Below are 15,313 nucleotides of genomic sequence, written 5' to 3' on the forward strand. Positions count from 1 at the left end.
AAATGTCTGATCGTTGTTGGTTATCTGATTGTAATTGAGATTGAGCCAAAACATAGCTGACTGGGGCTCTGAGTATGTGTGTGCAAAACACCATGTGAATTAGGTATGTTGTATTGTGCCTAATTCTTTACCCTTCCATCTCTTCCTTGACCTACAGGCTATGCTTTCCCACATGCAGGCAGAAGCATCTTCCAAATTCCAGAGTAATGATGTTTGAAGGTGGCCTCCAGCATTGTCTCTAGCTGCCTTAGTTTCCCCAAATGTTTTGTGAAGTGGAAGAGCCCTTTGGAGAATGGAAATCTTTACTTCTTGATTTAGGTGCTGGTTGCACGAGTATGTTTTATTTGTGCAAATACTTTGAGCTGTGCACTTCTGATGTGTGCACCCTCTGTGTGTATATTATACTGTAATAAAAAGGTTTTAAATTTTACCGTGAATCTTTTTGAAATCGTTACACATGTGTTTACTTAATCCTTTCAATAGCTGCCTTAATGTTCCATTGTGTGCCTGTAGCATAATTAACTCTTCCTGTATTGTTAGCTGTTGATTGCTTTCCCTTGTTCTTGCCCTTGCAAATCTATGCTGCAGGGTCCATTTTGGGTAAGATGAAGTCAACACACTCCACAGACTTCTCCTCATGACTACAACTAGGAACCCAAACAGAATACGTGGAGTGACTCTCTGAGCTTCCTGTAAAATGAACCTTAGCAAATAATTGGAGAAGGAAACCAGACCACGTTTGGACCAATCCAGCTGTAAGTTTCCTGATTATGTTTCCTTCTATATCCTTCTATATTCTCCTGTCTGAGGATGAACCCTATATCCCACATCCTGAAAGTTCAGGCTCAGCAGGGATCTTAAGAGCTCCGGAGGAGGAGTAAAACGAAGCATTAATGGAAGATGGGGCTTATATTCCCAGAGTTTCCTCAGTGTTTGTGTTTTTCCCTCCACCAGGTCCCCAGCAAGCCTCAGGACAGAAGCTGCAATTCCACCTGCAGCCAGTGGGGGGTCGACTGCTAGAACTCTGAAGGAGGAAGGTCCTTGCTGCCCAAAAGACCTTGGACTCCAAGAGCGGGGAGGGGGGGATACCAGTGCATCTTCTCTCTCTTGGTTCTTCTGCTGCTTGGCCTGGATGCAAACCCAATCATAGGAAGTACACAGCAGACTGAGGAGAGAAAAGCCTCAGCTCTCCAAACTTCCTAGCCAAAGGACCAGGAAAGAAGAAGGTGGAGGTTCTGAAAGCTGGGAGGGACTGGCGGGGGCCGGGGGTGGGGGGATGGAGAGGAGAAAGCAGATGAAGAAAGAGACCCTTGGTCTCTCAGGATCGCGCCCCAGTGTGCGCTCCTGTTCAGATCCTGGAGAGAATACCCAACTGTAAGAATTTGGTGACGACCTTCACCAGTCATGGACTGGACATTGGATGACACCCATGGGGGCACATCAGAGGAGCACCTGCAAGGCTCCAGAGAGCTGGACCAGTGCATGTGGGAACCACAGTCCACAAAAACCACATCAGCACTTGAAGTTCTAACCTCACCAGCTGGACTGCCTGCAAAGAAAGAAACAGGAGTCAGAGTGAAAGACATTTCCCGCGAGGTGATAGCATTGCTTTGCATGTTTGTGGTGGTGGTTCTGTGAAATTATCCATGTGTTAAACACGTAGAACTGAACACCACCACAAAGTTGTACCATATGTAAGATTTAAGAAGTAGTAAAACCAACAAGAAAAATGTGTGAAACTGTGCACTTTAAGCGTATTGGTTTATTTTATCCCAATTACACCTCAATCAAACCTGAGAAAGAAAGGGAGGGGGGAAAAGTTTGAGAGGCCAATATTCCTTCTATCATCCCTTCATAGTTTCTGGGCTGTGGGCAGAAGCCCAAGGGTTCACTGGAGCCCCAATCCAGGAGAAGTGTCAGTTTTCACACGCCAACACAGAGGTATAGGGGCTGTGGGCAGGACGCTCCAAGATGGGTCATTTGACAGGAAGATTATTCTGAATTAAAGGCAGTTGAGACCCTGTGGGCTCCAGAGAAACTTTTACCCCTTCCTTATTACGTACAAGAATCTCACCTGGGGGGTCTTTGCAGGATAAGGGTTATTACGAGGGATAAATGTTATCTGAGTAACCCAACTGCATGGCAGGGCAAACATTTGTTTACACACATTTACTGGTTTTCATCTTCCTATGAGTTGCTTTTTTTCCCCTTTGAGTTCCCAGACCACTACCCCCTTTTCCTTAATTCAAATTGACATTTATACCCTTTATGCCTGACTGCCATGTCAGTGTGAGTTCTCCACATACATGCTATTAAATTTTAATTTCTCCTGTTAATCTATCTCATATGAATTTGATTCTGAGCCCAGCTAGAAGGACCTTGAAGGACCCAGGAACTCTTTCTCCCTGAGAAGGGGATGGGACATTCTTGCTCCCCAATAGTTGGTGTAGTCGGCAGGACTAGCTGGACACCGCTCACTGAGACTCTGCAACAGCTGAGATGCCCCCAGGACATATGACATATAGCCAGCAGAAGGTAAGATTTCTTACCATGCCAGGCTCTTGGAATGGCTATTTGCTGAGGCCAAGGAAATAGCATGATGAGAGTCCCTATCTCTCTCAATTTTGATGAGCAGGAGACAATATTCGTGGACCTAGTTCCTTGGGCTTAGTGGCTTTGTGGTTCAACCAGTTCAATTTGGCTGAGCGTCCTTTCATTACTGATCCATTTCATCCCAGAAGTGCTCTTTGTTTTCCTCTGTCTATATAATTTCTGATGTTTGTCATCTGTTGCTAAGGGACATCTTGGAAGCCAGAGCTGCAAAATTGGTGGACACAAGTCGAGCACTTAAAAGCTGTTTGAGCTCTTGTCACCTGAAGACGATTCCCATGATAGGATGAGCTGGTCATGGAATGGGGTAGACTGACACTAGGTCACCCACCAGCCTCAAGAAAGCTCCATGCGAGCAGGTACACTGTAAACAACACACAGTCCCCAACCCCATGACACATCCCTCCTAGGTGTTATTGTGGCTCCCAAAGAACCAAGGCTTCAATAAAGCTGTTCAATTTTTCCTTTTATGTTGTTTTATGTCTAAAGTGTTTGGCTTTATGACCAGTGAGAATTTTCTCTGTGGTCTCCACCTTCCAGAGCGTGCACTTACTGGGGTCAAATGGTAGCCATCAAAATAAACTGGGAATACAAATTTCTTTCTTTCTGTCTGATTGTGCCAGCTCTCAGGGGTGTTTGTTTTGAGAGGTTCCAGACCATGGACACCTTTGCATCTCAACCCTCATTGTTTGTCAGTGCTGGAAAGTCGCATTCCAGAAGAACCCTATGTGATGTTAGTCATTAGTGGGTCTGACCCTGCATATGTATCATATTTTCGTGGGGGATTGGAAACATCAATCACACTAAACCATCTTTACCACCTGTGCACTGAAGGCCTTTGCTTTCTTAGTCCAATGTTAGGAGTAAATTTTGGGGTCATGGGAGGCTGCATCACCTCTGCCCTCTCTGGTCACCTCTTCTGACTTGAGTCAAGCCACAAAAAGGCTGTTGCTTTGAGTTGCTATTAGGAGGTGATAACCACCAATGGCCAGAGGATGTATCCTTTAAACTGGGTACATTTTTAAATATATATTTCATATAGAGCTCTCAATTATCTTATTAGTATCATGGTTAGCCTTTACGACTCCCTTGACAAGATTGACGAAGTTCAACTTTAGACAAAAATAAGTGTCCATGTCCAGTGTAAATTCCCCTTTGTTTGAATTCCATTGATTTTTTTTCACTGCCATTATAGTTGGGTTTTTTTTAGTTCTATACATTACTGAATGCTCATCACAATAAGTGGACTCTAAATAGTCTTTTTCACTATTTCACCAAACCCAACTCCCTCCCCTCTGGGAAACATCCATTTGTTCTCTGTAGTTAAGAGTCTGTTTTCTGGTTTGTTTGTTTTTTTTCTTTGTTCCTTGGTTTTGTTTTGTCTTCTTAAATTCTGCTTTCATGGGCCTGTCTTTTTTCTTAAACTTATTTATTTATTTTGAGAGAGAAAGAGAATGTGAGCAAGGGACGGGCAGAGAGAGAGGAAGAGAAAGAACCCCAAACAGGCTCTGCATTGTCAGCGCAGAGCCCGATGTGGAGCTCGAACCCATGAACCGTGAGATTATGACCTGAACCAAAATCAAGAGTCGGACTCTTAACTGACTGAGTCACCCAGGTGCCCCCATGTGCCTGTCTTAACTTCTCTTTTGCTACAGGATTGACAGAGATCATTCTGGCCTGATTTCTAGGCTCAAAGTATTGCTCCTACAAATGCTAAAACCCATAAAGTGAATTTAACAAAAGCACTTGACACTGGCAATAAGGTTCAATTTGCTCCCAACTTCCAGGGCTCTGTAACCAGGCTCTGCCAGACTGAGGGATTCTTATAGAATGTGTTTGCAGGTGTATCCTAGACCTCTCACCACCACAAAAAAGTCATGTCCCCTGGACAGCAGCAGAGCTTTTAAATTAAAAAGGCTCTTACCTCTACTTTCAGAAGCTCCTACCAAATTTAGAGAGGATTTACAAAGATTATTTGACTACACACGCAACCTTCTCTTTACAGAGGAAACAAAAGACCAAAATTTCTCCTAAGCTCTCCTACAAATGGTCAGTTGAAGGCCTATATTTAGGGGCTTATAGAAGCCCAACTTATATTTTGTATTTAGAAAAAAGGTTTTTGTTAAGATGCTTTAGACAAACATTACAAAGGCATATAACTATTGGTTTCCATTTTAGTTAAAATTCTCCTTGTTATAAAGAAACAAAATTAGTTGAAAGGAAGGGGCAGTCACTTGATATTCAGGCCATAATCCAGGTCTTGAGGAAATTAGGAATAACGGTCCTTATTTTGCAGAACTCTACAAAACCAGGGGCGTCTGGGTGGTTCAGTCGGTTAAGCCTCCAACTTTGGCTCAGGTCATGATCTTGCAATTCATGGGTTCGAGCCTTGCATCAGGCTCTGTGATGACAGCTCAGAGCCTGGAGCCTGCTTCAGATTTTGTGTCTCCCTCTTTGTCTACCCCTCCCCTGCTCATGCTCTCTCTCTCTCTCTCTCTCTCTCTCTCTGTGTCTTTCTTAATAAATAAATAAATAATAAATAAACATTAAAAAAAAAACCCAAATCTCTACAAAACCAGAACTACAACTCCAAAAATGAGTGAAAGTCCACCTAATTCTACGGATCTCCAAACCTTGCTTATTCCTCTCATAATGTTGGTGAATATTAGGAAAGATTACAATATTGGAAGAAAAATGTTCTGTTCTTTAAAAAGAAAAAAGAGGTAAAATTTAAATAGCAATTACCCCGAAATCCTAGGAAAAAATTATTTTTATATTCTTTCTATCCCTTGAAATTATAAATCTTACCATGTCTTTGAAATGTAAACACAGCCCACAATCTCCTGAGAATGAAGAACAAGAAAAAATAAAGAGGGAAAGAGGCCCTTTTAAAATACAAACTGTTGGCAGAACTCATGTGCCCAGACTCCAGCCCCTCTGATGACAGGCAGAGAGGCTCCAAGGATCCTCCCTGGAGAAAAGTGAGACCCTTGCTCTGTGCTTTTGTGATACAAATTCTCTACCCCCCCCCCCCCCATCTTCACTAAGACCTAAGGGCCTTTTTACAACATGTAAACTCTAGGGGAAAGTTTATGTTAAAACAAATAAATAAACAAAACAATAGAGGGAAGTATTTAAAAATTGGGCCTGTCATGTCCTCTCCACAAATAGTAGTACAAACAAAATTAAGATTTTGTTTGCGTCTTGTCTGTGTAGTGTGTGTGTGTGTGTGTGTGTGTGTCCATGTTGTACATGTGAGATATTTTCCCTATCTCTGGGCAGTACTGCTAAAACTAATTTGCAAAAGAGCTCTATTGAGTTAGTTTGAAGGCAAGTACTCGTAAGGACTGGGCATTCTAAAACTCAGAAAGGTAAAAACTCACCCAAACGTGTTTCAAGTTCACACGATCTGGGAACATATTCAGTAGTGAAGTGAATTTAAGGTTGCTGGTTTACTTACGAGGGGTATGGCTGAAGAGTTACCAGCTTTAAATAGAAAACTTTTATCCTGCTTGCATTTACTAAAAACCAAATAAGGTCACAGTATCACTGTTGCACTTGACCAGGAGAAAAAGAAACCTTAGAATAATTATTAATTTTTACCTAATGCCTCATGAAGTTTTAAGGTCAGTCTGAGTATAATTGGTTAAAACAAGTAAATTAAACTGACCTAACTACGATAAACTAATGAGCAGAGATTTATCTGCTTTTGTCTAAAGATATATTTCGGTCTTTAATAAACAGATTTCATGCTTTACAGAAAGATTGTATTATGAAAAAGCACGTTTTTAAAAATTCCAAAATATATCCATCCATTAATGTGCAAATCTAAAGAGTTTTGGTGTAACAGAGTTCAGAACTGCTTACTAGTTAGTTTTTACTGGAAATTAAGGTTTCTAAGCATTAAATATTCTAATAAATGCAATTAAGACTATTAATAAGGGAAACAACTCTGTATATGAAGACAATAAAACATATGTTTTTGTGAAGAGAAGGTATGAAGAATAAAAAGACATATTTGTTGAGGGAACAGAAACTTTCTTTTCCTAAAGTGAAACCATTTATTTCAAGACGAAACATTTAAAACAAAATCTGAGTATTAAAAAGAAAGTTCTGGGAAGTTTATAAAGAAAGAATCTTTGGGAAAAAAATTCTATGTGTGGCCAATACTGGCTAAGATTATGATAAATTTAAAGAAGTAAATGAGTTTTAACATCAAAAGTGCACTTTTGTAAAGGTTTTGTTTTCTCTATAGAAAGTACAGAGTTGGCTTGAACTAATGGTCTGCTCCCCATAAAAAATTGTAAGCAAAACTTGATCTTCTTATCTGCCTAAAAACCCATGATTCTGGATGCCAAAATAATTTTCTGTGTTTATCAATCTTGGATACCTAAGAAAACTGAGTGGGTCTGAATATCCAAGGAGTTACATTTTGGTCTCATAGCTATGTAGCCTTCTATATTTGCCTTGAATATCTTTTATTGTCACGTTGGTGAAAAGGATATTTAAACATTGTTTCTTAATGATTTATGATCCTATTCAAACATTCAAACCTTTTCAAATTTTTGACACTTGAACATCTCAGAGATTTTGTGAGCAATTGAACTAATGAGGCTACTTGGTACATTTACTTACATGGGAAGCATTCATTGCCAAATAAGTGATAGGAAAACCTCTTAGATTATGTTTAGGTAGATATGTTATTAAAATTGTGTCATAAAATTATATGAAACTCCTACAAATCTTATATCTTCATATGATATTATCTGGAAGTGCTGTGGGTCACAGAAAGATCCAGATTTCCATGCCGGCTGCATTGGCAGGAACTCCGCAGATCTCTAAGCATGGCCATTTTTACGCCTTTTTTTAGAAAGTGATACTTGCACTCAGATGTCTCGTTACATGAGGCATGTGCTTCACTTTCAAGGAGATTCAGGGAAAAACTGCGAGGACAGGTTTCTAATAACTTCTAGACCTGAAATCTGAATGAAGTAAAGGTTTCCAGAACTAGTGGAAAGCCAGATTCAAGCAGAACCAAAATTAATAACGACTTGCAAAAGATCATTATACTCTTTATGGCTTTTTGTATGAAACATTAGTGCTTTTTTTTAAATGTTGTGTTTTTGCAGATTTAAGGAAACTTTGTCTCTTCAGCTAACTGACTTACAGCGATTTGATAAAATATACCTTTGTGAACAAATTCAAGTATTTATCTTTTCTCCTTACCTGAACCCTCCAGAGTTCAGAAACTCTCAGTCAGTATTCATATATTTTCTAGCAATCTATTTGAATCTATTGAATCTATTTTTCAATAAGAATCTGTTCTCTTTATGACAGGACACAATGGGAAACACTGCATATGTTACCACCCTGGGACTGGAAGGTCATATTTGGGAATGACATGCTCAGATGTGACCCAACAGCCTTAAAGAACTCAGGGTGATTTCATGGAGCCAATAAAGCCCCTTGGAAATACCAGACTGATAGCTTGCTTACAGAGCTCCCAGCAGCCTTACCGAGTAAAGAAGGTCACTTCCTCGCAGGTGCAGGAACCCCGGGATGTTTGGGGGCCTTGAGAAGAGAGGAATTCACCCAATTCTATACATATTACAGGCAAAGTCTGATGGCAAGTAATTGGCTTGGCTCCTGGCTTCAAGAGGCTGTTAAACTTCATCTGGAGACTTTTTATGAAAACTTCTAGCAAAGCAGGTTGAAAGAGTCAACTGCAATTCTTGTTGTACTTATGGAAATAGGCCAAGTTTTATGGGAAATGACTTATTTTGCAAACAAGTTAGTGTTAATTTCATTATCTTTGGTCAAAGAAGTGATTATAGTGAGAAAATGTTTCAATAACACATCTTCGTACATTTTAGATTTTATTACTATTCATTATATAATGGATTAGGTCCTGATTTCTTCTAGTGCCTTCCACCACCAGCTACAACGTTCCAAATAGACATTCTGAGGTTTCTCCCACCTTTCTGACTTGGAATCCTTTGAGAACTAAAACTGCCCTTCCCCTGAAGTTCTGCTAAATGTAAACCACTTACCTAAACCTAGAGAAATCCACAAGAACTCATAACCTACACAGTCTTTGTGCCTATCGCTCAGCAGGCCAAGCAGAGATCACCAGAGACATTTGAACTACAAACCCAGGGGACCTGTCTGACTTGCACAGCCTGCCCTCACTCTATCTGAGATGCTTCGAGTCCAACATCTAGAAGTCTGCTCCACTGGCTGCCCTCACAACTCGGAAACTGGCTGAATGTTTGATCCAGTCATGAACCATTGGGTTCCTCTTGTTTCCATAGAAAAGCCTCTTGTTTCTTACCTGATTACTTGGACCACAGGCCTGACGTTGTGAATCCACCCGCATCACTGCCTTCTGGAATGAGTTTGCCTAAACTGACCTATCATCCAGATGAATAGACCAGTTCAGTTGGAAGAAACACATACCAGCTGAACTGTTAATGTGTGCAACTGCAGAGAAGCTTACATTTAAATTTGATCTGAGTAACCCATCTCTCTGGCAGGATATACATTTGTGCAGCAAACATTTACTGGTTCCTTCCCTTTGAAATCTCAGACCCCTACCCCCTTCTGCTTAATTCGGGATGACATTTGTATCTCTTTTGCCTGACTGCCACGTCTGTGTGGACTCCTTGCATGTATGCTATTAGATTTGATTTTCTCTTGTTAATCTGTCTCATGTCAATTTGAGTCTTAGTCCAGCCAGAAGGACCTTGAGGGGGACAGGGATTCTTGCTCCCCTTCCCTCCTGGGGCTGGCCTGCCACGCCCTCTCCTACTCTTCTGGCAAAGCCCTGGACTGCTCCACCTCCAAGCCCCCCACCCCTGCAAGACCTTCTGAGGGTGGCAGGTGGCAGGGAGAAGACCCCATGGCCTTTGTCTACAGAAGACTAGAGTGGTGGAGGCAGGTGGAGAGGGAGCCTTGGGCCCAGGGACCAGGTGTTGGGACAGATTGACGTTAGGGGTAAAGATGACAAGAAATGGCATTTGGAGCACATCTGAGCTGCTAACAGGGTGGACAGTTCTACAAGGCTCCAACAGCCATTAAAGTGGAGAACTGGGCTGGAAGATAGGGGTGGGCAGGAAGTAGGTGCGCACAGACTGGAGGTGGTGCTAGAGTGGGGGCGGGGGGGACAGGCAGGGACCCTCCCCAGAGAGCAGATCATCAGAGTCAGACTCTAGGGGATGCTGAGTTGAGGGGCCAGAGCAAGGAGTGGGGACACCTCATCACGTCAACCATAAGCTCCGAACCATTGCCGCCGCTTTGCACCAAATTAATGAAATTAGGAAGTAACTGAAGAAAAAATTGAGGGGAAGTAGATGAGAGAAAACAAAAAAGAATAATTTAGAAGAAGAGAAGGTGGGTTGCCTCTGTGCTCAGTTCAAGTCTCTGGAAGGCAGCTGGCATTTGCTGAGCACCAGGGAGACAAGCCAGGCAGGCAGGACATGCGGCTGCTCCCAGTTGTGATCCTTCTCGTCGTCCAAGGTGAGTAAGGCAGGGGCTTACTAAGTACCTGCAGGATCAGGATGGGACACAGATAGGGTCTGTCCTGAGAGAGATGGCAGGGCCTTTCATATCCAGACACTTACATATTTATAAAACTTTTTAAGTTTTGTTACTTGAAAGGTACAAAGTTAAATGTTAGGGAAAGGAAATAAATAACGCGTACAGTGTCTCTTTTCTAGGCACAGTTTCCCAACCCTGGCAGAGAGAAGGATAGACAGATGACAGATGGATGGATGGATGGATGGATAGACACATGATAGACACACACACACACACACACACATGCACACATACCTAAATGCATGAGTGCCTGAGGAACTTTAAAGAAGCACAGATGCTCAAGCCCCAGTTGAGACCCACTCAGTCAAGGTGAAGTTCAGGCAACTGGATCATTTAAAAACTTACACATCTGGTCTTGACTTGAAGCTTGAGCCGGAATCCTCTCTTCTGAAGACCTCAGACAACAGGGAGGAAGGCAGGCAGCAAAACCAGGGTGACAGGCTCTCTGGAGAGTTGCTCATCCCCACACACCAGCCTGCCTGGGTCTCTTCTCTGGATGATCTAAAGACAGATCATCATCTAGTGTCATTAGCACAACACCTGTGACAGGGACAAACGGCTCTGGTTGTACCAGGAGCGACCAGATGGTCTGCAGAACCAGACAAGCCATAGAAAAGACACTGTTGGAGATGAGACTTAAGGGATGAATATAAGGGTTTGCTTCCTTCAAACAGAGAAGAAAGCACATTCTAGGCAGAGGGAACAGCTTGCATTAAATTATAGAGACACAGAAGAACAAGGTGTATAGGTAAAAAAAAAAACAAACAAAAAAAAACAAGCAATCACCTGTCGAGTGAGTGTGTTTGGTATGTGCGTGTGTGTGCGTGTGTGTTTACTTCTGTGCCATTGTGTCGATTCAGAGGCTGAGGGTTTGTAGGTGTGCTGAGTTTACAGTATCGGGGCATAGATGGGGAGGGGGCCACACTGTCTCACCAGCTCTGGGATTCAGAAATACACCTGTGGCTGCAGTGTGCGCTCTGTGCTGCTGGGAGAGGTGCTGCTTGAGGTCGGGCAGGGAACGGTGGTCAGTAGGATGGTGAGTGTGCAGACAGCCCTGTATTGGTTAGGAGAGTTAGGAGCCTCAAGGGGGATTCACAAGAGGGGTGACAGAAAAGAAATCCTGCAGGGGATGAAGGGACAAGAGGGATGTGCCAATTAGACAGAGGGCAGAGGCTCCTGGCTGGTCTTCAGGGCAGGGCCAGAAGCCCCAGCGGCGCCCGGGTCAGCTCTGTGCTCAAGGAAGGATAAGATGCATGTTGGGTTTCTGTTTTCTAGGCCACTTCTCCACCTGCGTGCAGAGAACGGTGAGAGGCACGGCAATGGGCACACTGACCGTGCACTGTACATATGGGCGGGGCTGGGAATCCTACAAGAAATGGTGGTGTCGTGGGTACGAGTGGGATTCCTGCAAAATCCTTGTTAAAAGCACCGGGTCAGAGCAACTGGTGAAGAAGGGCCGAGCATCCATCCAGGACAATCACAGCCTGCGCATATTCACCGTGACATTGGAGGATCTCTGGTATGACGATGCAGACACCTACTGGTGTGGGATTGAGAAAGCTGGCAATGACCTGGGGTACAAAGTATACGTGGATGTTGACCCAGGTAGGTACTACCCTTCCTGTGCTCTGGGACCCTGGGTCCCACCCCCAAAGGAGTCAGGACTATTTCTCTGTCTTCCCCGATGGATGAAGGGGAGTCTCAAAACTCGCCTACGACTATGCCTGCCGCTGAAAATCCCTCACATGGTGGCAAACTCGTGTTCCTCTGGAAATATGTATTCATATTTGGGATAAGAAACCAAAAAGATGCAAGAGAAAGCCAACTTGGCTGAGCAGTGGCACTAAGACAGAAAGGTTCTGCACCCCTGGGGGTGGGGTGTGGAGACCATGGGAGCCACCTGTGACACTCACAACCATGCTCTGCTCTGTGTGTTTAGCCCCTGATCCAACAGACTCTCCCAAGCCTGTAGCAAGAACACCAGCCAGTCGAGCTTCCTCTCATCCACTTACCCAGGGCATCAACAGCAGCCAGCCTATTGTTCTGATCAACCCCCACAGCAGGTGAGCACAGCTGAACCCACAGACTTTCCCACTGCTGCCCTGGGACAGCTCTCCCCTGGGGCACTCTGACAAGGGCCCCCATTGGCCCTTCTGATGTTTCCTCTGCTGGGGAGAAACAGCAAGGTCTGCACTGGGCCCCCTCTTTGTACCTCTGAGTCCTTAAAGAGCTCCCCCTCCCCACAAGAAACCTAGACAAAGTTGTTCAGCTGGGCTGCAGGAGAGAAGCTTCTGGTCTCCTTCTGACCTGCCTCCCAACCCCCAAGCAGCCAAAACAGGCACAGGTGTTTTCAGCCTCAAGTTGCCAGAAGGGAAGGGCTCTGGATTAGCTCCCTGTGGCTTCTGGAGCAAATCACCACCACCCTGGTGGCTGAAGGCAAAATGATGTTATGATCTTAAAGTTCTGGAGACAAGGTCTGGGATGAGTCTCACTGGGCTAAACTCAAGGTGCTGGCAGGGCTGGCTCCTCCTGGAGGCTCTGAGGGAGAAGGGCTTCCTTGTCTTTTCCAGTTTCTGGAGGCCGCTGCACCCCTGGCTCGTGGTCTCTTCCATCAACCAGCAGGGGTGGTTGAGTCTTTCTCACCCTCATTACTCTGACACTGGCTCTCCTGTGTGCTTTCATTTATAAAGACACTGGCGATTCCATAGGGTTCATCCAGATATCTCAGGATCACCTCCCCATCTCAGGGTCAGCTGGTTGGCAATCTTAAATCCATCTGCATCATTAATTCTCTTGCGCCAAGGACTCTAACACATTCAGAGGTCTGGGGATTAAGACATCTTTGAGGGGGAGTCATTCTGCCCACTGTCAAGGGCAGGTACTTGTTTCATGGATCCAGCTCTCCCCTCCCAAGTGCTTGGGAAATGCTGAGAAGGAGTGGGAAGCTGGCATTCCTGCTATCTCACATTCCCAACACGGTAGAGAGGTTGGGCCATCAACCTAAAGCCCCCTCAAAAGCATCCAAAGAACAATGAATTAACTCTTTCCTCAAAGGGCACACCCTGACCCAGTTTCACCCCATCGGAGTTCAGGGTGAAGGTGCATTTTCTCCCAGATGCCCCTTCTATGGTCTAACTTCCAGTCCACTCCTTCTTCCTTCCCTTCTCAAGGACCAATTCCTTGTAGCTTTGTCCTGCTGGACAATGTGTATGAATGAGGCCAGGCACTTGTCTCATGCTTCACAACTGGCTTTTGTCCTGCTCATGACTATTTGGAGACCAGTTGTTCTGTGGAGTCAGGGGGGGAGGATGGGGGACTTTTAGGAGACTGAAGGGCACGGGTGGAAGCCTGTAGGTAGAGAGATGGGGCCGCAGCCCCACAGGGATCGGAACTTGGGAACAGAGCACAGTGAGTTCAAGGATAATTTCAGGAAGTGCAAGGGAGCATGTCTTCTCTCTCAAGAAAACCCCCTCTGAAATGCACATGACAAATCTTGCTCAAGGCAGGCAGAAGGAGAGAACAAAGCCAGCCTGCATGGGGGCCCTGACACTGCTTGTGGGGGAGGGGATGAGGCAGAGGGTGAGGGCATCAGACTCTTGGATACTGATGGGGACTGCCTGGGGGACATATGTGAGCAAGGGCCCAATGGTCCACTAGACCATGTGTCCACTGTTCAGGGTGTATGAGATAGTGCACCTCCTATGTGCTACCAGATGGGGTTCAGAGTTGGGAGAGACCCCTCCCAAGAGAAGCCAGAAGGTATTCAGCCAGGCTGAATGGTAATATGAAATGTTATATGAGATGATCTTGAGAGAGGGCAGAATTTATACAAGGTGGGACAGAAGTAGAATCAAATAGGCAAAGGGAAACCTTTGGTCCTGGCTGGCCTGCTGCTGAGGTGGAGGGGATTTGGGGGAGGCAGCCGACAAGCAGGATGAAATCAGGGTGCAGAGGTGCTGGAGCCCAGGCTAAGGCTGCTGGGAGGCCCCTGAATGCTTCGCCTTGGACAGCATGGCCATGCCCTCAGAGGGGCTTTTGGGCAGGGACCAGGGCTGGCCTGTCCTCCAGGTCTGGGGGTGGGAATGAGGGTGGACAGGAAGGGCCTGGAGTGGCCCCTGAAGAGGGACCCCACTCCTGTCAGCACGATCCCTACTACACAACCTTCACTTTGTGCTTTTGACCTTTGTGAAGTTGCCCCTGCTTGGGTCCTGCTGTGACTGTGATTTGGAGAGTCCGGGGGACTCCAGGGGAAGATACATCAGTCTGAACAGGAGAAACACAGCCCCCGCCCCCACCATGGACACCCCCGCACCCTCTGAGCTCTGGTCAGGGAAAGGGCAATGATTACATTTCCGAGACAGATGGGGGTCCCTGTTAGGTGAGGACTCCCCGCATCCTGCTGTCAGGAATTAAAGTCTGGCTCCCTCCCTGCTCTGCACAGGTCGGGGATCTTGGCCTTCAATGTAGCAGCAGAGAATCCTCCTGTGTGGATCCTCCTGGTACCTCCTTTCCTTGCCACCCTCAAGTGGCTCTGCCAAGGATAAATAACTATTACATCGTTCAGGACTCTGGCCAATGATGGGTTTTCCAATTCCAGACCAACCAGTAAGCATAAAACCTGGATTAAATCAACAAGTTCCAGAGTGTGTCCACAAGGACAAAGCCCCCGATGGGCCAGCTGCACAGAGGTCCGCCGATTCCACCTTCTGCTGCATCAGTGCCTCCAAGAAAGAATTCCTTGAACGTAAAAGATGGAAAACAGGGTTGGACTATCGCCCGACCCGCATCTGATCTGTTTGCCCTGTATATTCCCTATTAAAATCTTTGGCTTTCTTGCGCTCCCTGGAAATTATTTTGTTTGGACATTTTTTCAATATTTTATATGTGAGAGGAAAACCCTTCCATTTTAGAGGGCGGGAAGTGACTCTAAATCCAATGCTAGAATCCGAATGTGTCTTAGAACTGGGTGGTTGTGAGTATAAATTTGTTGAAACTCATTGAAGTCACTCTTTTTCCCTCTGTAAGTAATCAATGTTTTGCGGGGAGGGGCTTTGAAACAATGCAAATATTCCTGTCCCCTTATCTACATCGGTGGCCTCCAAGCACA

General features: G+C 45.0%; 1 protein-coding gene across 1 annotated transcript; it reads left to right on the forward strand.

Moving 5' to 3' along the window:
* The first annotated feature begins 9,596 nt into the window (after positions 1-9,596).
* On the forward strand, positions 9,597-15,058 carry LOC109494125 (CMRF35-like molecule 1). The gene is made up of 4 exons (XM_019817002.3): positions 9,597-10,125; positions 11,482-11,811; positions 12,146-12,269; positions 14,648-15,058. Exons 1-4 carry the CDS (start codon positions 10,086-10,088, stop codon positions 14,748-14,750), a joined length of 597 nt encoding a protein of 198 aa, XP_019672561.1. The 5' UTR covers positions 9,597-10,085; the 3' UTR covers positions 14,751-15,058.
* The last annotated feature ends 255 nt before the right edge of the window (positions 15,059-15,313 follow it).

This window comes from Felis catus, chromosome E1 (assembly GCF_018350175.1).
Source record: "Felis catus isolate Fca126 chromosome E1, F.catus_Fca126_mat1.0, whole genome shotgun sequence".
Classification (NCBI taxonomy): Eukaryota; Metazoa; Chordata; class Mammalia; order Carnivora; family Felidae; genus Felis; species Felis catus.

Coding starts and splice junctions, on each gene's coding strand:
- LOC109494125 (XM_019817002.3), top strand. CDS start 10,086: ATGCGGCTGCTCCCAGTTGTGATCCTTCTCGTCGTCCAAG. Junction 10,126..11,481: donor GATCCTTCTCGTCGTCCAAG/GTGAGTAAGGCA, acceptor TCTGTTTTCTAG/GCCACTTCTCCACCTGCGTG. Junction 12,270..14,647: donor CTGATCAACCCCCACAGCAG/GTGAGCACAGCT, acceptor TGCTCTGCACAG/GTCGGGGATCTTGGCCTTCA.